The sequence below is a fragment of the Pituophis catenifer genome, unplaced genomic scaffold, assembly GCF_029215685.1.
Source record: "Pituophis catenifer annectens isolate HBS135680 unplaced genomic scaffold, rPitCat1.0.hap2 SCAF_11, whole genome shotgun sequence".
NCBI lineage: Eukaryota > Metazoa > Chordata > Lepidosauria > Squamata > Colubridae > Pituophis > Pituophis catenifer.
In genome coordinates, this window is record NW_027256891.1 from 28,526,200 (window position 1) to 28,553,061 (window position 26,862).

General features: G+C 42.0%; 2 protein-coding genes across 2 annotated transcripts in view; both read left to right on the plus strand.

Annotated features, from left to right (window-relative positions):
• Positions 1–4,952, plus strand: part of LOC139322562 (gamma-aminobutyric acid receptor subunit beta-4) — a 47,934-nt gene extending 42,982 nt beyond the window's left edge. Inside the window, exons 7-9 of the mRNA XM_070951700.1 lie at positions 1,007–1,159; positions 2,931–3,187; positions 4,575–4,952. Coding sequence (XP_070807801.1) covers positions 1,007–1,159; positions 2,931–3,187; positions 4,575–4,952 — 788 coding nt within the window. The remainder of the gene's footprint in view (positions 1–1,006; positions 1,160–2,930; positions 3,188–4,574) is intronic.
• A 16,236-nt stretch (positions 4,953–21,188) lies between these two features.
• Positions 21,189–24,781, plus strand: LOC139322628 (zinc finger protein 618-like). Its single transcript, XM_070951783.1, has 4 exons — positions 21,189–21,218; positions 22,761–22,833; positions 23,154–23,231; positions 24,529–24,781. The coding sequence occupies exons 1-4, from the start codon at positions 21,189–21,191 to the stop codon at positions 24,762–24,764; spliced, it is 417 nt and encodes a 138-aa protein (XP_070807884.1). The 3' UTR covers positions 24,765–24,781.
• The last annotated feature ends 2,081 nt before the right edge of the window (positions 24,782–26,862 follow it).

Consider the following 26,862-nt stretch of genomic DNA (forward strand, 5'->3'; position numbering starts at 1 on the left):
AGAGCTGTGGGGTGAGCTGCATTTCTGCCCAGCTGCAGCTGTCTTTCCCAAATGCAGACAGTAACCCTAGCTTCATTCTGTCACCAACCTTGACTAGATAATCATTTGGGTCCCTTTAGGTTAGACTATACTACAATTGCATTGAAGACTGAGAGATCTATTTAGCTGAAGCAATTTTCATAACCTTCCTATTTCACAGAGCCTCCTTCTTTCCCTCCCAAAGTGTATCTCTCTTTGCCAAGTTAGCTTCATTGTTTACTAGTCATTACTACTGTTACTATGCTGCCCAATTACACTATTGTAATACTGCAATAAATGTCATTCACAACCAATACCATCAATTAAAATCCATACTTAAACTAATCATTAAAGTGCATAGACAAAAATAAAAATTAAACAACTAAGGTTTATTGTTTCATTGCAAGGAGTATTTTGAAAAGGGTTAAGTTACAATAAATACAAATGCAACTCCTTTTGTCTCAAAACATATGCTGGTTGTAGGGAGTAATGAAAAAGGATGAGAGATGGTTAGAAAGGAGCAGATAAAAAGAGTTTTAGTTGTCAGTTGCTCTTCTGATGGGGCTTAGAGCGATTCCCCAGATGACTGGTCTCTGCAGGGAGTTCTGAGGCCTCTTGGGATCAGGTTGCACCCCTCCCCCCACCTTTGGCTGAGCATTGCAGGATTTTATAATTTACATGGCTGTGAAATAGATGGTTGCTGCTATTTACACAACTGGCACAATTTCATTGCTAGAAAGGGCTGGAAGGACATAGGAAGATTAATCTTTGTTCTATTCAAGCAGAATAGAAAACAGACAGTTGGATTACAATTGTCATTTTATATTGTGGCTGCTTATTTCTCATCTAGATTTACTTACCATCTATTGGACAGTGTATAATGATTACTTTGATGTTGAATTCTGTGCTGAGAAAAACTAGAAATTTCCACTGACATGATTCAAAGATTTTCTCATTATACTGTTTTTTCCCCTTGTTTATTTGGTAGGTTCCTATCTTCGCTTGTCACTCAGCTTTCGAATAAAACGGAACATCGGTTATTTCATCCTTCAGACATACATGCCTTCCATTCTCATCACGATTCTTTCCTGGGTCTCTTTCTGGATTAATTACGATGCCTCTGCAGCCCGGGTTGCCCTAGGTAGGTCTTCAGATTGACATTGATTTAAGACTGAATTGGCTACAACAGAAGAAGAATGAATGAATCATGAATGTTTCAAAAAATTGGGAAAGTTTTCTAAAGGTTTGTAGCAGTAAACTGTAGGTGGGCTACAAAGGTAGCCAAAAAATTTCTGGGTTTTTTTTCACAGATTGTTTCTTGGGGATGTAAATATATCAATAATGCTCTTTTCTCAAAAGCTCTACAACATCTATTTCTTTTCTCTGTGTAAATTGAGAGGCTAACCCAAACAAGAAAATGTTGTTCAACTTTGAAGTCAGGGCCTTGGCTATCATTAATAAGCCATCTATCTCTACAGGAGTCGGGCATCCATTTAATTTAAGTAAATGATGATAAACAATATTTCTCCCTCCCAACTAATTATGGGAAACAATATGACCCTACCATTTTTTAAAATTATATCTAGTATACCTGCTGAATTCCATTGTAGGTATGAATACCAATCTTCAGGGTTATTTTGTTATCTGCACAATCACTCAGTTTTGTGATAAGTAAAATGTGGGGCAAGTCTGATTTGGGTAAGGATAAGGGCTGGGGCTACAGTTGGTCAAAATATTACTGGGACAAGAATTAAAAGAATCTGGATAAGATAAATGTTTTTTTTAAAAAAAACATTTAAAAGTGAAATATCAGTTACATTAATATTTTTGATTGCCTTTTAAAAGAATGAACCCTCGAAATTAAACTTGTAAGTGATTTGAACTTCAACAGTTCAGATTATTATTCATATTTTGGTTCATCACACAGTCAGCCAGATGTTTGCACTAGATTTGGTATTTTTGTCTATCTGCTGAGCTGGGATAGGCAGATGTGGATGTTTGATGGTCCTAAAGGTCTCATCTCAGGATGGAAGCTCTTCTGAGCAAAACTGCCTTTTGCAATTGACTGGTAGTGATTTTGTCAATGCCCATGGTGCTTCAAGCGATGCTCCAGTCAATTGTACGCAAGGCACCCATTGCTATTGTGTACTGTCTTGGTTTTTCTTTTCCATTTCTATTTGCAGGTTTTTGTATTTTATTATTCTTATTTTGATTATTATTCTGCCCAGTTGACAGCAATTCTGGGAAATTTACGAATGTTTTAAAACATTGTGTTTTAAAACACAAAGAGCAACATTGTTCTTTTTAACATTGTGTTAAAAACACAAAGAGCAACAAAAGCAAAGTTAAAGATAGCAGGATGACAAACCAGGTGGGAACAAATGAAAACAATCTAATTTAAGAGGAGACTTCAATCCTTTCTCATCAAAGATTTAGGTAAAGAGCCAAATCTTCAGGGGCATGCCATAAAAATGCCAAACCCAGTCTAAACATCTGGCTAACTGTTCCACCAACAATAATAATATACCACTCAACTCCCTGCACCTCTGTATCAATGTATGCCCAAACTCACAAGACTTGTATTGTGGATCTTGTCCAGTATTGTCAAGTAGATGACAGAGCAACCTGAGACTTGTTACAGTGATTACCGGTACTTAATCCAGAATCCGACCATAAAAGGGGCAGGCTGCGGGGGCCCTGAGGAGAGGCGCTCCAGCCAGGAATCAGCTTTTGCAGAATTAGCACAGGCTTTTCACACAATCATCCCTCCCTGGTGTCCTGTGTTTTTTTTTTTAATTGTCTCCAAAAGTATTTTAAAAAGATGCTGTGCAGCTGCCCTTGCTCCACTGAAAATCTTTCCCCAACAATCAGTTTGAAAGCACTAAATGTGTGTCTGAACTCTCCCTCCACAGGGGTCACCACAGTCCTCACCATGACGACCATCAACACGCACCTTCGGGAAACCCTGCCCAAAATCCCCTATGTCAAAGCCATTGACGTCTATCTCATGGGCTGCTTTGTCTTTGTGTTCCTGGCGCTCCTGGAATATGCCTTCGTCAACTACATTTTCTTCGGCCGGGGCCCCCGGCAGCAGAAGAAACAGAGCGAGCGTCTCAACAAGGCAACGAACGAGAAGCACCGCTATGAGGAGAAGCGGATGAGAGAGCAGGTTGGTTGCCTTCCTCATTGCAGAATTCCAGGCAAAGTACAGGTGGCATCTTGTGAGTGTTAAGTGTAGAGAGAAAGGAGGAAGATTTTAAAGGTTACATTTTCCTTTGACAAACATTTATACAATTCATCATTCATTCCAATCTTCCATTAATCATTATCTTTATAGAGAAAAAACATACCTATACAAATTTCTTAAATACTCCTTGGCTTGTAGCATTCCCTTAGTTTAGTTTCATCCTAAAGCTTTTATCACTTTTATTCTTCATTCTGCTCCTCTTTGGGGTTTTCTTTACTACCTTCTATTTTTCTCTTTATAAAGATTATACCTTCCTCACTTTTTGGAGCAATCCTTTTCTTAGATGCAGGTTTTCTAATCCAGAGTCTCTTTCATTTTGTCCTTCCACCAAGTGTGGAAAAATATCTCTATTTTTCATTTATTCTATTGGGTTACTTGTTCATACATAATGTTTGCTTTCTCTTCCTGCAAACGCTTTATAGGTAGTTCTTAGATTACAACCATACATTCAGCGACGGTTCAGAGATGACAGCACTGAATAAATAGTACTCACATCCAGTCCTTGAAATGCAAGTCATTAAACATTCCTCATGGCCACATATTCATGATTTTTGATGCTCCCTGTTGGCTTCCTATGAGCAAAAACAGCGAGGAAGGCAGTAGGAAAGTAGAAGTCATGAGGTCCTCTCTTAATGACCCACAGAGCCCTTGGATTACAACAGTAACCAGGACTGCTGGAATCGCCATTGCTAAGTGACATGGTCAGATAGCATCTGTCAGCGTTCCAGAAACCCCCCAACTCCAAGTAAAACTCTGAAGCAAGCATTTTCCAAAGTTCTATTTACTAGAATAGGTAAACTGGCACAGCTGGGAAAACCCGAATCTGAGAGGTCCGGGTTTTCCCTCAGTAAATCAAACCCCCCAAATCATCCCCTCACTCCTCAGATGACCACATGCTCCAATTACCATCTGTCCCATCTCGAGACATCACCCCGACCACTCCTTCTCCAGATGCAGGATCGCCCTAACCTTGACCGACAGGAAGAAAGCTATTATGTCTACAGACCACCCCTCTACTAAATCCCCCCTCCTACTTTCCCACACATGAGAAGGTGGCAGCATGAAAGCTTCCGGCCTAATAAGGCTTCCAAAACTGACAGCATCACTTAGCAATGGAAAATTTGGTCTCAATTGTCAGTGGTAACCTGAGGACTATCTGTACTTTCACACTTGATTCTTTCCATGCAAATCTGTGAAAAAGCTGCTCAAATGAATGTATCATTTATGACATCAACACCTGTGTTCAGGTATCATCCATTGTACAGATGAAATGTTAATACTGTGCAATATCTCTGACCCTTTTTTTCAGGTGGACCCTTATGGCAACATTCTTCTCAGCTCTTTGGAAATGAACAATGAATTATTAGCATCTGATATGATGACAACAGGAGGAGAATCACGAAACTCTGTCATGTCCTATGAAGGATCAGGAATCCAGTTCCGCAAACAGCTGGGACCCCGAGATGGTTTTGGACACCACCCACCGCTAGAACGCCACGTCCCATTGACCCATCATGTGGCAGCCCGTAATCGTGCCAACTGCCGACTCCGCCGACGATCATCCAAGCTGAAGCTCAAAATTCCTGACCTGGCAGATGTCAGCACCATTGACAAATGGTCAAGGATCATTTTCCCCATCACTTTTGGATTCTTCAACCTGGTTTACTGGTTGTACTATGTAAATTGATGCCTGCAGGCCAGAGGAAGAATAGGGGGAGACACTCAAGACTATGACAACAACACAGGAGTGTGGCGATCTTTGGGGTTTGGTTATTCTCTTGATTATGACCAATTTTTCACTCCATCCCCACCTTTGATTTACATTTCTGCAAATCGTTATTCCTCTTTTCAGCACATGATGCGCACACAGAGTTTGTGTGGTGGGCTATGTGGGTTTGTTGAAGGGGGAGGGAATGGTTTTCAGGGATTTTCCTACCTTCCCTCCCTCCCCCTCTCTCTTATGCTTGAAATACTTCACCCCCAGGGATGGATAGGGGGGAGATAATCTCTGTCTCTTTTAATTCATTATTGCAGCTAGTTTAGTTATTAGGGTAGTCTTGCAAAAGTTAGCTCTAGAATATGTTGGCAAATGCCTGGCCATCATCTCCATTGACTCGCAGATTGTGTAGTTCCTTACCTGTGAGGTTATTCCAAGAGTTTTTCTTTCTTCATGGATTCTTTTGAAAGACATTCATCCACAGTATGAGTTTCCTTTGTTTTGTCTCACCTTCTATCTTACAGGTGCATAAGGGTTTGTTTAAAACAATTGAACCCTTATTTTGCAACTGTTTGGGCAGAAAGGGGAAATTACCAATGGGGGAGGGGGGGACATCTGCTGTGAGTATGTTGAGGACAAAGGCATGTTTGCAAGCTGCATTTATGACTTTCAGACTTTGGGGAGTGTTTGCTTTCCTGGAGTATGTGTATACCTTCTGGGGTGAGGGAGGAATTTGTATCTTCCATTGGTGGAATAGAACCGAGAGTCCTAGGAATAAAGGAAGGCAGCGATGGCGATGGCTGCTCTGTATCCCTCCTTCAGGTTGACTTTGCCCAGGTTGAGTGGGCCCCTTTGGGGCTGCCACAGCTTTCCCTGCCACTGTCCTTATTTCTTGATGCCAGAGATGGGCTTGAAAACATCTCTGGTGGCAGTAAAGTTTAGATAGATCCTTTCTACAGCTCTTTTTATAATCTCTTTTGATTGGATGTAATGTAACCTAGGAATAGAGTCCATGAAGTTATAATGATTTGCAAATTCCAATGAGCAAAATTGTGGCCCATGATCTGTTGTTTAATTATTTTTATTTTATTACTTTATTTTGTCTTCGATTTTATTTACAGAATAACAGAGTTGGAAAGGACCTTCGCGGTCTTATAGTCCAACCTTCTGCTCCATCATTTCAGACAAATGGTTGTCCAATTTCTTCTTATAAACTTCTAGTGATGGAGCACCACAACTTCTGGAGGCAAGTTGTACCACTGATTAATTGTTCTGTCAGGAAATTTCCCCTTAGTTCTAGATTGCTTCTCTCCTTGATTAGTTTCCATCCGCTGCTTCTTGTCCTGCCTTCAGGTGCTTTGGAAAATAGTTTGACTCCCGCTTCTTTGTGGCAGCCCCTGAGATATTGGAACACTGCTATCCTGTCACCCCTAATCCTTCTTTTCATAAGACTAATCATACCCAGTTCCAGCATCCGTTCTTCATATGTTTTAGCCTCTGGTCCCCTAATTATCTTTGTTGCTCTTCTCTGCACATCTTTTTTACATTGTGGCTACACAATGTAAAATTTATACAAAATGTATAATGTACAAAATTATACAATGTAATTGTATAATGTAAAATTTATTTAATTTATAGGCTGCCCCACTTCCAAACTGATTGGCTGACAATTAAAAAACAACTTATTAAAAGAAACACAATAGAAAAGCAAATCCAAAAACATCAAGATAAATAAAGCTAAGTAAAACAATATCTTCAGAGATTCCACAATTTATGAAAAGAGATAACGCAAAATTATTATTTGACTAAACAAAAATTCTACGCAAACTTCACAAAATTTAGAAAAACAACCAAAATGTTTTTAAAATTCAAATATAGTCACTTCCAACTTCTGCTAAGATCTCATAAACTAATCCAATTTCTAATTTCTGAACTAATTTCTGTTGATGCTTTATTTTTCTGAAAATCTGATATACCTTGTGCATTATATTCACAGAATATTCACACCTAGCCAAAAGAAAACCTTTAAAGGCCTTCTATATATTATTTTCAAATTCTTACTGCTAGCTGTTCAAGTATGATCACTGTATCATTCTTGAAAAGTAAATGTTTAACTTCTTTCTTTAATTCTAGTATTTTTTTACATTCTCTGGAAGGTCTTTCCTTTTTGAGACATGCTCATTTTGATTTTCATTTCATTCTTCTGAATAATTGTAACAGTCTATCATTTAATGTAGCATCTTTAAATTCTTCCACTTTTCTATCATAAAGAAGGCATCCTGTACATTGCGGTATCTTTGTTTTGTAAAAGACCTCCGGACAAGCAAACCACATGCAATTACTGGCTATTTCCAGATTTAAACATTTCTTGTGATCGCTACATTAATAGCCAGGTTTGGATTCCTACACATGAACGGTATAACAGTTCCTTAAAAATAGCTTGCAAAGATTTATGATCAAGTCTCTAGTGGAAGTTATTTTCTGGAAATAGAATTTTTGTAGATCCAAAAATGATAGCTAACATTTCTTTTTCTATCTGAGAATAATTTTGTTGTCCTTCACCCATGGCTTTAGAGAGATGCCAGAGGAAATCTTCCTGGTAGCAATACTGCATCTAAATCAGATGCGCTGGCATCTACTGACGAAACAGTTTTTCACCTTACATAGTAACATGGGTGCCTTTGATAACAACTCTCTTAATTTATTAAATTTATCTTCATCAATTGGCATCCACTATAATTCCATTTCTGGAAGATGTTTTGCTAAATAATTGGCCATACTTAAATATTGCTCAGTACATTAACCATAGTTTCAATCTTCATTTTATCAGGTTTCACAGCACTGCAATTAACATATGCCCCAAATACTTCACCTCATTTAATCTAAGCATATATTTTCATTTATTTTATTTTATTTTTTTCTCCAACTTTTTGAAAGCTTGTTAATTTTTGTGTTCTTGTTTATCCTTAACCTGTGCCAGAACATCATCATTAAATGTCACAAAGCACTGCTTCTAAATCATATAGAATCTGCGGCATTTTATAGACTTCTGGGGAAAAAAGAAATACCAAATAAACTTTTAAATTTGTACTTATCAGATTTTAAAAATTCATATCTCCAAACTCCTGTAATCTAACTGCATTTTTTAAAAAAGCTACTTGCATTGAAAACCATAAACCTCTGTGTTCCTATGAATTCTTCTTCTACAGTTAGTAATAGTGTTTTCTTAAAATAGCTTTATTTAAATTCCTGGAACCGAAACATATCTTTGTTTCCATCCTGGTTTTTCCATAATTAGTACTCAGTTTACTCATTCAGTAGAGTCATCCACTTTTATTACAACCCCTGTGTTCCATTCTATTCAGTTCTTGTTCCATTTTTATGATTGCTGGACTATTTCTTGGTGCACAGGAAGTACTTGTTAATTCAATTTGATTCATTTCATTTCATTTAAATTCAATTCAATAATGTCCTGTTAGGTATCCTAACTAAAAATTAATTTTTAAATGCGTATGCTGTACTACACGTGAATTTAAAATTCTACTTCTTGTAAAAACTCTCAACACAAGATTTAAATGAATTACTGTGCTTAACCTAAAGTAGTCCTTGTTTTAAAATCCACAACTAGAACTTTAATATCAAACTCATAACTTATACCTGCAATTTATTTCACATTTCCCCCCGCCCTGGAACTGCTCAATAAGACCCAGCATTTACTTATGCCCCTGTAAATCTTAACATTTCAATTTTGTAACAATCTATAATTAAATAAACAACCCGTTCTTCTTTTATTCCCTCTAGTTAAAAAAACGCTGGTCAAAAGTTCTTCTTCATTCAGAGCACATAAGATGTTTGCCATTAGTTCTATACAGCTTTGCAAAATGAAGGAGCTTTTCTGTACCTCAACAGCCGGGCAGGTTGTTTCAGGAGAATAAACTCTAGGTAGGTGTTTCCATTCTCTGGCCTTTGGCATCCCAAGGGATTGCAAAGATGTAGCTTTTGTTGAGTTTAACGTTTTACTGCTCAGAATTTCAGTTTCCTTTTAACTGAGTTACACCTTACTCCTCAGCTCTACAGACATCAACAGCATCTTCCAACATTAATCATCTTTCGGTAACTCTTTGGGGATTCATTCGGGGATGGGTTCTACTTACCTTTACTACCGGTTTGCAACAGGGCCACGCGCGCGCTCTTCTGCGCATGCGCAGAAGCTTCCTGATGACTTCCAGGTCAGTGGGCGGAGCCTCCCACCGATTTTACTACCGGTTCTTGCGAACCGGTCTGAACCGGGGGCAACCCACCACTGGTTTCATTCCATACATGATACCATTTTTAAAAAGTTCCCCCAAAATGCGCTGCAAGTTTTAATTCCGTTATAGAATGGTTAATATCTCCTTTTTGTTCCTTTGCAGGCCTTTCACAATGTAATATTCTCAGTCAATACACAGTTATTTTCGCGTTTCTCAAACAACGTTTGCAGCTTTTGTTTATCAGACTCCTGGTCAGACTTTGGTTGCCTCATCTCCAGCAACATGCAGAAACAGACTGCCTGTAATTTCTCGTTCTTTGCATTAAGTCCACTACCCACACAATGCAGCTCAAGTCTTTGCCACCATTTTCTCCTGTTTTCAGCACACGTCCTGCAAAACCTAACCTATCTGGGACTACAGCTGATCTGTACTAGAAATCCCAAATTTTCTCAGTTTCCTTTTTTATATCGTGCTAGATTTGTTCCACAACGGCAAACAGAAATAACCAAAATCCTTATCTCCTACTCCTGTAAGTTTTACTGCTACCAAGTTTACATTAGGTATAAAAAGCTGCTTGTCAGCACCCAGAGGTAACTCTTTTAATCTCATCTACCCCAGTTATAATTTTCCTTCCAAGAGGTACAACTTGTAACCACCCCAACTCTCACGGTGGCCACACTGATGCCCAAATCTGAAAGGAGCCAGGAGGGTCTCCGCAGTTGGAGGTCAGCTGCAGTTAGAACAACCAGAAGTTAACATTGCTCCACTTTTCTCTGGGTGTGGAAATCTGTATGGGAAATCAAATAATTATGTCCGGAGGTCTCTATGAAGTAATTGTCAATAGTAATGACCCCACAAGAATGTGTGTGCCAACAGAATATTAACTGATGAAGGAATCCTTTATTTTCTTATTTTCTCAACCTTGCAAATACACAAATTTTCCTTCACCTGTGCAGTTAAAATTGCTCCAAGTCCAGCTCTTGACATACATAATCTAGGAAAGTGTGTACTTCCAAACAAAAACCAAAAACCTGGCCTTGACCATGGGAAAGGGAGAATCGTTGAGTTGCTGTGACTTATCACTATTTGGACAAAGATTTCAGCTACCCAAGGCAGTCGTGTCTGTCCACTTCTACTGTCTCTACACCCAACCCCATAATTAACATCCTTTTAATAACCGCAGCCAGTTCTCATTTGACTCTATCAAAATGACTCAATTTCTGTTCATTAGTATGCCAGTCAAAAAATCACAAGGCCATCTTCCTGACAGTTGTGGGGCAGCCAGGAGCTTCCTGGGCACCACTCTTTCTATCTTGATTCTTGTTGTGCTTGTTTTCTAGATCACCCTTGATCAGCTTTTCAAAACATTTTTGTTCTATCTTCTTTGATGCATGCAAAGAGTTGAGATTTAATCTGCTTCTCTAATGCTGGAGAAGTAAGACAGAAGAGAATAGGAGCAGAAAAGATCTTGATGATAACGCTTGATGAGTCTGCTGATCATCCTGGACTAGTCAAAACTCAGGATGAAGTATTTCCATCGCAATTCCTTTTTGGGGAGAGAGGCGGAGAAAGAAAAATAATAATAAATAATGTCAGAACTCTCAGGACAGCACAAACTATAGGTATGCTTTGTTTTCTTCTGCTGGCACAAAATAGGGCCACCACCACTCAGGGACTTTTGTGAATTGTGGGTGCCATCCAATCCATCGCTCCATATTTCAATACCCCACTCCTTCCTCAGGGAGAAAAAAACCCCCCATGTATATGGATTAAACAGTAGACAAGAGAAAAGAAATGTGGACTGAAGTCAGCATGATGTTTTGGAGGCCAAGCTTCATCTACCAATTTGCCTAATCAAATTGCTGAGCCACGGTTGGGGGTGATCTCAGCTCAGCAAATGTGATACCAGGACTTGCAGGAAGCTAAGCATTGTACAGGAATGGCTAAAGCGCAACCAGAGTCCTGATAGAATAATTCATGAACGGGGAAGGAAAACTAATAATTAACAGCGTTAAATAATTAACAGCATGTCAGAGAGTCAAGGCTACAGAGAAATGGAGCTTAGCAGCCTTCCACGTCAGATGGGTCAGTTGCACCATCCAGACCAACTGAGCCTTCTGATCGGGTTCGTGCGGCTGGTTCCAGAGGATGCCATCAGTATAGGAAGGGTGGGTTGGTCGGGAGGGGGTACCAGAAGGGTCTCCATTGTTGCTTTGCATGAAAAGGTCCCTGATTTGAATACTGCTGCTCAGTGCAGGCCAAACCGACCTACCTGGTTAGCCTTACGATTCAACGCAAGGGTGATTCCTGTGTTCTTGTGTGACTCTCCTTGAGACAGTAAAGGGAAGAAAAGGTTTGTCAGAGAGGCCGCCAACTCTGTGTGCGTGTGTGTGATTTTTGTTTTACAGTTTTGTTGTTTGATTCTCTAGGCAAGCAAATCAGATGGAACAAGCAGGACGGTAGGAGAAGTGTAATTTTTCAGAAAGAGCCTTAATTCTGAAACACGAACAAGGAATGCTACCCCTGCCACTGGCATTCTTGTGTTTGGTTGCATTAAACAACATGAAAAGGGGAAAGATGGAGTTTAGTCACGTGCCACAAGCTTGATTTAGCACCAGTTTCTCTTCTGTGTCCTCCCCATATGAAAAAAGGGTGGGGGGAGGAGGGGGACGTTGGGTCTGGAAAATAAAGGAAACACTGCAGTTATTTTTGTCCTTTGGCAAATAATAAGCAGTAGAAATCCAAGGATTTCTCCGCCCAGGAAAAACACTGTTTTCTGTTTCTCGTATTTCAGAAAAAAGAATTGGAGCTCTGATCCCAATGCACAGCAATGAGCAATATCAGTATTTGGGAATCCTCCATTAGAATCAGGCCAAACCTATTACCAAAATAAATTTCAGAGGGGATTGGAAAACAGCTCCGGTTTTTCAGCACTGTCGTGTTCCTGCCTAGTGTTTCCTTTTAGGAAAATACAGTACAGCGGAAGAACAATCGTATGCTTAGTAAGACTTTACTGTTTTCAGCCTGAGAAAAACAATCCTCCATGCTGTCTGGTTGTTCTTTCCCTGCCAACCTTGTGCCACATGTTGATTGTTATCTTATGGATGTAGGACTCTCACAGGAGGAAGAGAAGTCTTTCCATGGCTGAACTAGTGCCATTATTCATCGTGTTCTCTCTTTTCTCTTACTAAAGTTTCACGCTGTCTGTCATTGGTGAATATTTTAACAATAGTTCTGCCCCTCCCAAGGGGAGGGCAACTGTCGGTAATTGACCCGACAGTCTGTATAAATCTCATTTTTATGCAGAAAAATAAGGTGACAATATTTTAAATACAGAGGTAACCATGGGTAGAAATGGTAAGGTAAACAAGCTGCGTAGTTCCAAGAGTATAAAAATAATAATAATAATAATAATAATAATAATAATAATAATAATAATAATAACATCTGCCTATCCCAGATTCTTAGAAATGAGTCAATAGGTGGATTGAAATGCCAAATCCAGTCTAAACATCTAGCTGACCGTGTAATGAATCATCATCATAACAATAATAACATACAGTAGATGAGATAGTGGCACATAAATCTAATAAATAAAATAAATATGATGGCATTATAGGTTCTTGGGGAAAAATGGATACGTATGAAGCCCAACACCAGCTAAAGAATCAGCAGCTGTGTTTTCATATGTTGCGTATGCTGTATAATAATACTAATTCCCGCTGTAAATGACGGACAAGGGCTGGAAAAGAACAGTACGGAGGACTAAAACGGGAACAGATGAGTTAACTAAACGACGTTCATAAGATGCCACGAACAAGCATTTACGTCCCAGCATCAGGAAAATTTCTAAATGAAACGCTATTTGTTAAATTAAGTGCGTAGCTGTCTGAAATACTAAGTAATTTAGGTCTGAAATGCTAATATGCTACTGAATTTTCCTTACTATGGCCACACGTGTGCAATCAACCACCTTTCAGGAGTGGGAGAACTCCCCGGCTCGCTCACGCCACAGGCTCAACAGCAGAGGGGAGTTCAATAGGGAACAGCGAGCTGGATGGTTCACTTGCAGTGATAAATGTTGAAACGTGGTACTAAATAAGTAGATTCAGTTCCAATGTAGCCACGGTGCAGGAAGTGTTCATTTAACAGATTTAACAAATTAACAGAGTCGGAAGGGACCTTGCAGGTCATCAATTCCAATCCCCTGCCCAAGCAGGAGCCCCTACATCTGCCTCTACCTAGGATCAAACTAATCTTCCTCTCATGGCTGGCACTGGCTTATGCCGCTTCCGTGCTTACATTTGAGGCACTGGCTTGGCCAGGCTGGAGATGATGGTGGGAACTTGCAGGAAGGAAGCCAAATGGACAAAGTCCTTGGCAAGATTCCCACCAAAGCCATTAAGAGACATCAAAGGTGGTATCTGATTCCCAAATTTGCCTACATGACGACGATTAACTTTTTTTCTAAAGAATTCTCCTATTTCTGTCCTGGGGCAAGCGACGTATTACACATGAATAGACTTCCTAAGTGCCATATAATTTATAATGACAGAATTAGTGTTTGTGCCAAGTGGGAATTCTAAGTTGCGCTGGATAGAAATGAGAGGAAGTAACGGCCGGGAGAATAGGCAGCGCGTTTACACGGCGTTTCAGTGAAAAGATTCCAAAAGAGCTCCCGGCAGAAAAAAGCTGACTCGGTCTTGCCTGCAACAGCTGGCAATTTATACCGTAGCAAACTTCTACCCAAACTGGAAAATGGTGCCAAGGAGAAAGAAGACCCTGCATTCCATCGGTACTTCCTACCTTCCCTATTTGGATGGAAAAAGAAAACTCAGTGAGTTTAGCAGGATTTGACTTCACTCTTCTTAGCATCCACTTTCTCTCAGTCTTTGTAAGGTTGCATTCCAAAATGCGGCTTTCCAAACAAAGTCTCTTTAAAAGGAGCGAGTAGAAGACTGTCAAATATCACCTCTCTCAGCTGACCCAGGTCAGTCATAAGGCATCTGAATCCGGACAGGAGACTGAAAATATACAGGTCATCTATCTATCGCGTAAACTTGTGGTACGCGAAGCCTTTTATACTCTTATTAGAACTTGTTATCATCTCTATGCTGCCAATGCTTAAGCTCTGGATCTGGCACGGGAACGCCAGTTCCAGTCGAGAGTGCCGAGAATCCTCTGGCCACAAAAGGCTTTCTGTGGCCAAAATCTGGCAGGGGAGGAGAGCCTCAGTGGTCTTTGCAGGGGCCACAGTCCAAAGGAGGCAGCGCCTAAAGAAAAAAGAAGACGGGGCCCGGTCAAAATTTGAATATTACCTGTGTGAATTCAACTGAAAGTGATAATTCATATGCATTTCACCAAGTAATTCCCCTATCGTGTTAAAATTAAGCGGAACTGCAATTCACTGGCAAATTTTGAAATCGCTCTGGAGGTCTGTAGAGGACTACTTGCTCAGGACATTTTCAGGGCTGTAATTATGTTAGGTGCTTTGGGTGTCGGTATTACTTTATGTTTAGGCAACAGGAATTTCTGCTCAATAATTTAAATTTGAAACCAGTTTTAGACATGTACTACGGCCATTTATCCAAAACTGGCATAGTTTCGCACGGCAAACAACACTGCAGTTGACCAGGAGGTGTTAATTTAGTCCTGTGGTGTCAATGGTCATCTCTATAGAGATCAAGACAGAAGACTTTAGCCGCATCGGAACGTTCACCAGAAGCCACGAGATAAGCCTCTTCTGTGTTCTAAGAGACCATCTGACCAACTTTAAATAAAGCCAGGAAAGGGCAGAAGATTCCATTATCATGATCTGGGAGCAGATGTTGCAGTAGAAACTGTTCTGTTCAACCTATTTAATCTTTCCTAAACAGGTTACTTTGTACCCTACATAAAGAAAAAAGAAAAGAAAGGAAAAGATAAGAAAAGAAAAGAAGAAAAGCAGCTTTTTAATTTAATTTGTGCATGAAATGTTGTTTTTTTGTATATTTTTTTCCTCACGAAAGCAAATTCTGCTTTACAAGTGTACAAAGCAGAAAAGGAAATAATCTTTCTAGCAAAGTGATCTAGCTGTAGATTTTTGTACAAAAAGGCAAGAAAACAAACAAAACAAAAAAGAAAGAAAATAAAATAACTTAAAGAGCCATCTTTGTCTACTCTAAGGTGTGAAAATGCGATTGGTGAGCAAATACTTCCTTTTCACAAGCAGCCACTGCTTGCGAGTGGAGAGTTATCCAGAGCTCCAGTTCTGCAGAAGAGAGAAAGCGATTGGAAGTGCAGATTCACCAATCGCTTCGTGAAGGATGTGCTTTCAAAAACTGTCTCTTTTATTACATAGGGCGGATTTCGTTTTTGATTCTGTTACTTTAACAGTGGCAGTTTTTGAAAAATGTTAAGGAACTAACGTTTAAAAAAGAAACTTGAACATAGTTTACAGTTTTGTATAAAATACGGTCAATATTAACAGTGTTTTTTAACAATCATAAGAGTGCCAAACAATGTAAAGTGCGTACATTCATGTTTTTCCTTTCCTTTTTTGTTTTGAAAAGTACTGAAATCCACAGACACATGCACGCACACATACAGACATACATACATCCCTAACTCTAATCCTTTTTAAAGAAAAATCAAATGGCAATGTATATGGTCTAAAATGTATTTTAAAATTGTTAAATAATAATCGGTCAGGAATTTTTTTTGTTTTTTTTAACCCAGAAAAGAAATAACACTTTCAAAATACAGCTTGATAGAAGATATGTTTATTTCTTTTCCTAGTTTGAACCTAGAAGCGTTTTGCTTCTTTTCCGGTTTGGGGAACACAACATCCTAAAATAAAGGAAGGGAAGGGGATGTCTCTCGGCAGTAACCGGGGGAAAACTAGGGACCAGAATATAAGCTTTGGTCCTCGGAGTATCGGACGGGAATATATTTAGTAGAGAAACTTGCTCCGAATCATAAGAGAATGGGATTGGGGCGGGAGGAGGACCCACACAAGGGCCATCAAGCCGATTTGCAGTCTCTGCTGCTTTAAAAGTAGCTGCCACACATCGGTTGAGCACCGGTTGACAGCCACAAGCGCTAAGATCCAAAACGTGCCTATGCGTGTGCACGAGAAGAGAACGTGCACATAGGCTCCCGCAGGCATCCCGCTGTGACCGTGATCACCAACTAAGCAATAGGCTGCATGTTCCGAACTCTTAGAGGCGTCCGGCAGTCCTGACTATTTCGGCTCACAGCTGAGCCTGAATTAAACTTGAGGATTAGCCACAGGGCTGGAATTAAATATCTTTCTCTTGAGAAACAGGAGCAGAAGTAGCTGCCGTGCCACAGCAGTCTCTTTGTTGTGGAAAAGTCCTCCTCTTCTGACGGGATGCGACCCAGGACGTCTCCCTCAGCTTTTTCCAGAGCGCCGGTGCGAAAGAAGAAAGGCAACCCTATACAGCAGCTTTCTTGGATCAGGCACGGATCAAGTGACTTTTTGGGTTTCCAATAACTTTCCCCAGGACATAGGATCAGAAACCCAGGGACACCTTAGTCGAAGAAAGAGGGCGTCTCTGTCTCAGGGGCCCAGGCAAGAATAGTTTTAAGGGCTAGATTCCAGAAATACATCCTGCCAGGGATCAACACCAGGGGGTGATCTGGTGGGCAACCGCCAAGCCTAGAACTCTCAGGACCTGCCCACTCGGTATCTTTGCCGAGAAGAGGGCAGCTCCTCCCCTGGCATTCTCTTTGGAGGAGCCAGGCAAACGAGAGGCATCAGTGGCCGGAGGGGGGGAGGAGGAGGAGGAGCAGGAGGAGGTCGTCATCCCAGGAATAAGGGGTCTCCTAAGGGCATCTCGCTCAAGGGATACGACACAGATCAATCTATTTTTTTTAGGCCGAGGCAAATATTGAATGATTCTCGGCTGCCTTGAACCTAAGTCGGGGGGCAACATCTTGTCTGCCTAGGCCAATTATGAAAGCTAACTTAGAATTTCCTTTTTTGCTGCCTCGAGTGACGTCCTTCATCCTTGCTCCGTGCCCATGTTCTCCTCAGATGTCTAGGAAATTGATCTGAACTTAGAGGTATTCCCCAAAGTCTACACCAGGACCACCTTTGACCTCCACGGGAGCCAGAAGTGCTGTCAATGACCCATCGTCAAGAAAATGTAGTTTCAGTGACAATTCAAAGTCTTAAGGAAAAGGATCCTCTAGGCATAAAGAGGCATTCTTTAACCTTCATTTGAGGCATCGTTTGTTTGGTTCTTCCAGATGACTTACGCTGTGTGTGTTATAAGACAAAGCAGACAACATAACGCCATGCCAAACCACATCACAGCATAGTATCTCGAAAGAGAAAGTTGCGGAACGAACCGTAGTGTTTCAAATGCACCATTGTCATAGCTTGATAGAAACGGACCATTTCAATTTTTTGGTTTACTGATTTCACAAGAAAAAAAAAAGCATGAAACTGAGGGACTGTTGTAGTTTACTCGGCTTAGGGCACAGGCAGAACGGCCTTCCTTCAGCAAAAGCAACAACAGAGAACAGCTTGCGTCGGGCAAAATATCCAAGGCAGTTTCGGTTCAGATTCTGCATCCTTCTAGGCCACTCCATCGGGCTTGTAGGGAGTGCAGCAGAAATGCATGTTATACTAGGACCGGACAGAAGCAGCTCTGGAAAGCCACCGTTCTGAAAAAAAAAACGCCGGGGTAACGATTAGAGTCAACATTTGCTTCTTATTTTGCCACCATATGTTTAAGAACGAAATATTTTCTTGTTTTCTCTAACATTTAGGCATTGATTTGCTCTTCCGCTAGCATCCAATCTGAGATGGGAGGTCGGCTTTTCCAGGAAAGTGACAAGTCAGATCCACATACAAGAATGTCAGCAAAAGCGCTCCCTAAGAAGAAATAAAGACGGTTCAGTTTCTATAGCAATTGTAGAAACTCTGGAGCATAAAGAGAAAACCATTCCGCCATCTCTTCCAAGAACAGCTAACCTACTCCATAAGAGCCACGGATAGGTTTCAAGGAGAAGTAATACAAAGTCACGTGGTTTAGGTAGTTTCTAAAAGACAGACAGGGCAGAGAGATTATCGGGCACCCGCCACCAGTTAAAGCCTGCCATTCTGCACACTAAGCCATTTTAGCCAGTTGCCAAGCATCCAAATTTTTATCACACGACCACGAGGATGCTACAAGTCATGTGAAAATCGGTCTTAAGTCCCTTTTTTCAGCACGGTTGTAATTTAATTAATTTAATTTAATATTTAAATTTATATACCGCCCTTCTTCCGAAGGATTCAGAGCGGTGAACAGCCATAGATAAAAAACATAGAATACAAAATTTAAAAACAATTTAGAAATATATTAAACAATTTGTTAACTTTGAACGGTCACTAAACGAACAGTTGTTAAATCGGAGTCCCCGTATTGAGAAAGAGTAGCAGTTCAGCTTCCACTGGGGGATGGGATGAGGGCGGGGGAGGTCACATTAGGAAGAATGTTGAAATCGAGACGCTTTTTTCCCCTTCTAATAAATTGCTTTCGAAAATCTGATTAACCTGCATGTTTTTGTTGGGTCCCCTGGGAGCCAGTCTCCCCTCCCCTCCTTATCAGGAAGGACGCATCTGAGAGGCCCTTGCACTAGGCAGCAAGTAGCCAAAGGGAAGAGAAAGAGGGAAGGACAGTTTTGTATAATAAGGCAGCGTCCCCAACACAAGGGCTGGGAAAAAAAAGATAAACACGCTTTTTGGTACAATTACGTTTTATTGCTTAGGAAGAAAACAAAACAGGGCGGGCAACATGCTGACAATCGCTCGCCTCCCGCTTTTGCCCAGGACCGCGGAGACCGAGAAGCGAAACCCCACAGCGCATAGCGGCAGCGAAAGCACCGCCACTCTATGCTCCTCCGAAAGGGAAGAGCCGCTTCCGTTGGCCTTCTTCGAACGACCGCCGGCTTCTTCATTTCCAGTCATCTGCGAGAGACCTTCCCGGTATGGCGGACTTCCTCTCCTTCACCGCGACCCTCTCCCCCGAAACTTCCTGTCGTGGCCGACTTCCGGTCCATCCTTCTTACTTTTCCCCTATTTCCTATTACCCCGATAAAGTCCATCCATCTGAATCATCCCTCCAACTTCCTAGCGCAGCGATCTTCTTGGCACGGTGGACTTTCTGTCCGCTCACCGCGACCGTCCCCCAGTGCCTTCGAAAAGGAGCTTTCCATCATGGCTGACTTCCTGTCCATCCTTCTTACTTTTCCCCTACTTCCTCTACCACGGTAAAGTAATATCTCGATACCTTCAACGGTATCGCTAAATAACAGAAAACAGTGCACTCCTGTGGTCCGAGCAGGTAGAGCAGCTACAAAATGAAAAAAAAAAAACCTTTTTAACGGCATTTAAAGATTATTATTCTATATCTTTATTATTAAAAGATTAAATATTAATATTAAATATTAAATATTAAAATATTAATTAATATTAATAGTGCAACGGAAGGGCCGGGAACCACACAACCACAACCACAGAAGAAAGAATATTCTTGTTTCAAAAACCTTAAAGCTAAGTAAAAACGTCTATGACGGCCTGAACGCTAAAGCTAAGGGATAGATAGAAAACAGTGCCCTCCTGTGGTCCAAAAAGGAATAGCAGCCACAAAAAAAGGACCCTTTTTAATAGCATTTAAAGATTATTATTGTGTATAAGAGGGAAAAAGAAAGAATCTTGCTTCAAAAGCCTTAACCTGAGGTCAAAAGGTCTACAACGGCGTCCACGCTAACGTTGACAGAAAACAGCGCCATCGTGTGGTCCAAGCAGGGATCGCAGCAACCAAAAGAAAGAAACTTTTTAAATGGAATTTTAGTGTTGTTATGCTATTCCTTGTTGGACCACAGGAGGGCACTGTTTTGTCCAGGGTTGCGGAATCGGCACAGAAGAATCTTAAAACGCCATCGAAAAGGTTTCTTTCTTTTTGCGGCCGCGATACCTGTTTTGGCCACAGGAGGGCACAGTTTTCCGTCCCGTGACTTCAAAGTTATGGCTAAGGTGCAGAAAATTGTGCCCTCCTGTGGTCAAAGCAGGTATCGCAGCCGCAAAAAGAAATCAACCTTTTCGATGGCGTTTTAAGATTTTTCTGTGCCAGCTCCGCAACTCTGGAGAAAACAGTGCCCTCCTGTGGCCCAAGCAGATATAGCAGCCAGAAAAAAAAAAACCGTTTTTACTAGCATTTAAAGATTATTATTCTGTCTCTTTATTATTAAAAGCCTTATTAATATTAATAGAGCAACGGGAGGCCCAGGAGCCACATAACAGGCAATAAAAAAGAATCTTGGTTGTTGTGCCATCCTGTGGTCAAAGCAGGTATCGCAGCCACAAAAAGAAAGAAACCTTTTCGATGGCATTTTAAGATTCTTCTGTGCCAGGTCCGCAACCCTGGAGAAAACAGTGCCCTCCTGTGGTCCAAGAAGGAATAGCAGGCAGAAAAAGCACGGTCGCCGACTTTTTCTGTAGCAGCGCTTCTCGGAGCGACCTTCCCAGCGTCAGCTCAACTTTCCGTCCGTCTCCTGTCCAACCCCCATCGCCGTTGGAAAAAAACGACCTTTCAACTTTCATTTTTCATTTTTATTTTTTCAGGGCTGCTCTTTTACCCTTTACCTTTATTCCAACCTTTCTTCTCCCCTTCTCTTCCTTCCTCTCCTCCTCCTTCCTTCGTTCTTCCTTCGTTCTTCCTCTCCTTCTCTTTCCTACTTCCCCTTCCCTTCCCCCACTCCTCTACTCCTCTTTCCCCTGCCTTTTCTTCCTCTCCTTTCCCCTTTCTTCTTTCTCCTGTTCTCTCCTGTCCTCTGTTCTCCCTTCCCCTCTCTCCTGTCGTTTCCCTTTCCAGTTCAATCTTTTAGGGTTTAGGGTTTAGGGTTAGGGTTTCGTTTCGTCTCGTTTCCTGACTTCCGGTGGGACCGGAATCAGTTGGCCAACATGTGCATGCACGCTGGAGTTGAGCTTAATGTAAATGAAGCGGGCTCTGATAGATGACCACTGGATAACTTTCTGTTCACTCTATTCTAAAAAGCAATGCATCCGGTTGGAAAAAGTACAACTCAGCCAAAATCCTTTTGGCTCTAAGTTGTCAGAAGAAAGGAACATTCTAATGACATACAGCTTAAAGGTTGGTTAAGTCAAGGGGATCCACATGAGTTAAAAGTTGTCTATCGTCAGAAGATGATTTGAGTCTATGCTTCAGTAATCTACAAAAAGAATTATAACTGTTTTGCAAAGAAACTCAGTAATTAGGAAATGTCAATTAAAAATGACAAATTTATTTATTTATTTATTTATTTATTTATTTATTTATTTATTTATTTATTTATTTATTTATTTATTATATTTCTATACCGTCTTTCTCCCGTAGGACTCAAGGCGGTGTACAGTCAAGAAAAATATAGACACACAAACATCATAAAATTGCTAATTAAAATTATTACTTAGTTTGGTCAATCAAATAAAACCCAGAATTAGATCACATTTAAAAAATCATTCACATGTTCATATGTTTAGCCCCGCCTGTTGGAACATCAGGGTCTTGAGGGCACGGCGGAAAGCACGGAGATCAGGGATATTCCGTATCTCCGGGGGCAGTTCATTCCAAAGGGTTGGAGCCCCCACAGAGAAGGCCCTCCCCCTGGGAGTCGCCAGTCGACATAATTTGACTGAGGGTACCCTGAGTAGTCCCTCCCTGTGAGAACGAACTGGTCAGTGGGAGGCTATTGGTGGCAAAAGACGGTCTCGTAGGTACCCAGATCCTAAGCCATGGAGCGCTTTAAAGGTGATAACTAACACTAAATGTATATGACCCTATGAATTGCTGAGTTAACAGAATCCTTTGTCTAGAAGGGTATAAAACCATTGTACCTAATTTCTGTCTTTGTTCAACGCTTCATGTACAGAGCTTTGAACCTATTGCGCAATATAGAAATTGTCTCTGATTAATCCAAAAGTTGTGTTTGTCTTATTAAATCCACAACAAGCTAGGGCAACACTCGCGTGCCCATCAATATGGCTCCGCATGCCACAGGTTCACCATCACAGGACTAGAGCTTCCCATCTCCTCCCAAGGGGAGGGAAAGGAGGCACGGGGCAGGCAAGCCTGCAGGCTCCGGCACCCGTTCTCAGGACCTTTAGTTATCGCTTAGAGCTCTTCGCAGGTAACCCCGGCCTGCATTTTATGGAAAGAAGCTGGGGAGGGGAGCTTTTGTGCAGGGCCGTTGACACCATTGGGTGATGCGAAACATCAAAATCCAAGGGAAACCATTAGAATGTTGTTGTTGTTGTTGTGTGTGTGCTTATCTACATATACCCAGCTAGTTTAGAGACATAATACCATACCACTTTTGACAATAAAGTTTCAGCCAATAGAAACTTCTGGCTCAATGATTCCAACATTTTAGGAAGTCTTTGACCGAGGAGCATTCGGGCGAACGCTCCATGGATGGAGAATGGAGCCGGAAGCCCTGCCGTGTTGCAGTTTGAAGCACCCGTGGGTGTGTGCAGAGATTAATCCACTCCGTCGGGAGAAAGAGTGCCTGTTTGGTGGATAGGAGAGTCTCGGGGCCTCTCGGTAGAGGTAGGCCGGTTGTGTTGCTTTTTGGAAGTATTCTGACTCTTGTTAAGAAGGACTGCCGTTTTTCGCAATCAAGTTGTCACACTTTAAAAAGAAATAATAAGTGCAAATTTTATATCCCGAATTGGAAACACGCATCTTATGATTAGTCACTTTAATAGGGAGATTATCAAGAAAAATATAATCCGTAAAAATACTATACACATGTGAAATGTATGTTAGTCTATTTAAGACTAAGGATGAGAGCAGGGCCCGAGGGATCAAGCCAGGGAGGCGTTTCCACACGCCCCGATCAGCTCTCTCCTCCTTCTCTCCTCCGGCAGACCCCTACGACCAAGCAACGATCGCCAAGGAGGAGGTGAAAGAAGAGGAGCCCGAGCCCTTTCAGAAGATCGGTCCAAGTACGATCGACGGAGTTTGCAACTTAAGTCATTCACTAGCTTTCAGTGTTTCAGAGCTGAGGTTTCAGGCCCAAGCCAGGGATGGAGCGTTTCTCGCAAAGGCAGGAAGCTCTCACTAGTCCAACAGAAAGTGCACATTCTTTGCCTGTGCGGGACCCGGACTCCATTCCTCTGGGCACGGCCGGTGACAAGTCGGAAAATCTTCCTCGGATGTATCTTTCACCGGGGTTTGTTTAAGGAGCACCGCTAGCAACCGCTAGGTTTTCCAAGGCGTAGCAGGCAGAATAACTCCCAGGATGCCCGAAAGCTGCTCGGTATCAGGTCTGCTCGTCAGTCCATCCGTCCCACGACTATCGGCACTGACCGGCTGCAGGGCTCTGAACATCCGTTCAAGCAGAGGGGTTTTTCCCAGCCCTTCCCTGGAAACGCAGGGGTGAACCTGGACTTTTTGCACGCAAAGCAACAGCTCGAACTCGGACCGTGGCCATCCGTCAGGAGACAAGCCACCCGCTTGCAAATAGCACTCCTAAGTGAACCCAAAAATAAATCTTCCACGTTTGACATAGAGAAGAAACAAACACGGTCGAGTCGGGGAATTATAAAATTATTCTTGCTTAACGTTACATACTGTTATAAGCATCTGGTTAAAACAATCCAATTTGGCCAAAGTATTTAGATGTAAATACTTTATTGCAAAGAGAAGGAATTAAGCGCACGTTATTTATTTTAATAATTATATTCAGACCTAGGAAAAACATTCCACTTGCATGTCTCGTGACTTAATTTTAGAATTCACAGAGCTCTTCATGAAAGGGGAAGATATTGTCTAAGTATTGTCCTCTGGGATAAAAAAAGGACGTTACCATGTTTTCTTCGGGAATAGGGTGAAATTGAGGGTGGGGAGCGATATTAAAACTAGAAATTGATCACGATCTGAGATGATAACTACCCCTCGTAAGCGGTGATGAGAGCGCGACTTGGCCTTTGCTGTCCGCGACGGTTTATACAGCCCACTCCCAAACGCTCCTTCTGCAAAAGGAAGTCTAGCCTCTGTAGCAGCCGTGTCTTTTCAGCCTCTCTCCAGGAAAGAGAGCTGGGGCAAAACAGAGGAAACAGTTATCAGTTATCATGAAGGTGGGAGCCCCGGGCCCCCTCAGTCAAGAAAACTTGGAACTCATCTCACGAGGTCACGTGGGAAACGTCTAGCCTGCTATGCTCTGAATTGAGATCCACGTTTGGGTCAAGGGTTTTTGGGAAAACCTTTTCTCCTTCTGAAAATTGTTTTCTTCCTTTGTAGAAACAGGCGACTATACCTGTGAATTCCGTGGCAAGCAGTACAAGTACTCCACGCCATCCCAGGAACACGTGGCCCTTCACGCACCAATCCACGCGTATCCAGCGGCGACACAGCAACCGGGGAGACCCCGGGATCCAGGATCTTTCAAGGCAGAGGCCAATCGCACCTCTAAAGCGATCACGAGGGAGAGACCAGTACCGGCATATCTCCCTGATAGCTGTGGGGATATACTTTGAGAGAAGGAGTTGTTCATATTTCAGTGCCAATAGTCAGTCCAGATTGCCTATAATTGTTAATACTATCTTAAACTGTAAATAAAATTATACCTGTATTTTGCAGTTTACACCTTTTTGACAATGTAGATTTTTCAGCTGGACCCATCACCTGCTTACGGCTTCTATAAGATACCGTAGCTGTTTCTTCTCCGTAAATTGAAATATTCAAAAGCGCGGGAACCCCATTCGCTTACCGGTTGCAGCCATCCCCTTCCAAGGACCGGCCCCTCGGTCCCATTCTCCTCCCCGCACCCGTCCCTAGTCAGAGGGACCGCCTCTGTCCTCCATCACCTCTTCCGCCAGGCCACCCGGGCTCCTTTGCCCTCCGAATCTGCAGCGGCAGTCTTGACACTGTTAGTCAGTTAAAGCCTGCTCGGATTTTGCTTTCCATTGGACCGGTTGAAAGCCCAAGACGTAGGACAGGAAAGCCTTCTTCAGCTCAAGCATCTATCCCTCATCGCCCCAGGCAGCACGTAGCCTCACGACAAAGAGTCCCCTCCATCGTCCCCCCTTTCAGTCCATTGAGGTCGGTGGCCATCCCCTCGTCCCCACGGAAGCCGATTCTGCACGTTAACGGTAATTTCTTGAGGAAAGACTTTCTTTGGCCTGTCCTGATCCGTTAGGACTGCTGTTTTGAGGGGGAGAACGTCATCCTCACCTTCACGTCTGCACCTCAGCATGTGGCTCTTTTTCTAAGACGAATAGCCCCAGTCTTGTAATCTGGGGGTTTTGCGGGCAAGTGCTGTTGCAGAGGGTTCGTAGGAGAATCGGCGCTGTCAAATTCAACGCATCCTTCTGTCTTCTGTCTGTCTTCTTACGCTGCGGAGAAGATTGCCTGTAGCCTGCTACAGTCTCCCTGATAAGACAGATCAGATCAGGGAGACAAACGGCATATACTGTAATTTTTGGCGTATAAGATGCTCTGGACTATAAAATGCACCTACCTTTTTTGGCGAGGAAAACAAGAAAAAGAAATCTGCCTCTGCCTCCCAGCAATTTTGCCTCGTTACAGCAAAATAGGCTGCTTTACTTTTATTTTTATTTTCAGCATAGCTTGAGTAGCACAAAAAAATAAATAAATAAAAAAATAATTGTTCCCAGCCATTTACCTCTTTGCAGCAAGCAGCAGAGGCCAGGCCAAACAGCTGAGAGTCGGGCTGCCGATCCAATCAATTTGTGCTAATTAGGCTGTGCTGAAGCTGAAATGGGTTGTTTCTTCTTGTTGCTTGCTGCAAGGAGGTAAATCACTGGGAGGCAGAGGTCAAAGGTTAAAGGTCAGGGGGTGGGCAAAGGTCGGGGTCAAAGGTTGGGGTTAGGGTTTAGGGTTTAGGGTTTAGGGTTTAGGGTTTAGGGTTTAGGGTTTAGGGTTAGGGTTAGGGTTCTCCACACAGCCTACCACCACGATAAAGTAATATCTCGATACCTTCAAAGCTATTGCTAAGGGACAGAAAACAGTGCCCTCCTGTGGCCCAAGCAGATATAGCAGCCAGAAAAAAAAACCCGTTTTTACTAGCATTTAAAGATTATTATTCTGTCTCTTTATTATTAAAAGCCTTATTAATATTAATAGAGCAACGGGAGGCCCAGGAGCCACATAACAGGCAATAAAAAAGAATCTTGGTTGTTGTGCCATCCTGTGGTCAAAGCAGGTATCGCAGCCACAAAAAGAAAGAAACCTTTTCGATGGCATTTTAAGATTCTTCTGTGCCAGGTCCGCAACCCTGGAGAAAACAGTGCCCTCCTGTGGTCCAAGAAGGAATAGCAGGCAGAAAAAGCACGGTCGCCGACTTTTTCTGTAGCAGCGCTTCTCGGAGCGACCTTCCCAGCGTCAGCTCAACTTTCCGTCCGTCTCCTGTCCAACCCCCATCGCCGTTGGAAAAAAACGACCTTTCAACTTTCATTTTTCATTTTTATTTTTTTCAGGCTGCTCTTTTACCCTTTACCTTTATTCCAACCTTTCTTCTCCCCTTCTCTTCCTTCCTCTCCTCCTCCTCCTTCCTTTGTTCTTCCTAAGGGTCCAAGCAGGGATCGCAGCCACCAAAAGAAAGAAACTTTTTAA

Bases quoted from the DNA above. Each gene is read 5' to 3' on its own strand.
- LOC139322628 (XM_070951783.1), top strand. From the start codon at position 21,189: ATGTGCATGCACGCTGGAGTTGAGCTTAAT. The intron at 22,834-23,153 runs GTAGGCCGGTTG...CTCCTCCGGCAG, and splicing joins CTCGGGGCCTCTCGGTAGAG to ACCCCTACGACCAAGCAACG. The intron at 23,232-24,528 runs GTACGATCGACG...CTTCCTTTGTAG, and splicing joins CTTTCAGAAGATCGGTCCAA to AAACAGGCGACTATACCTGT.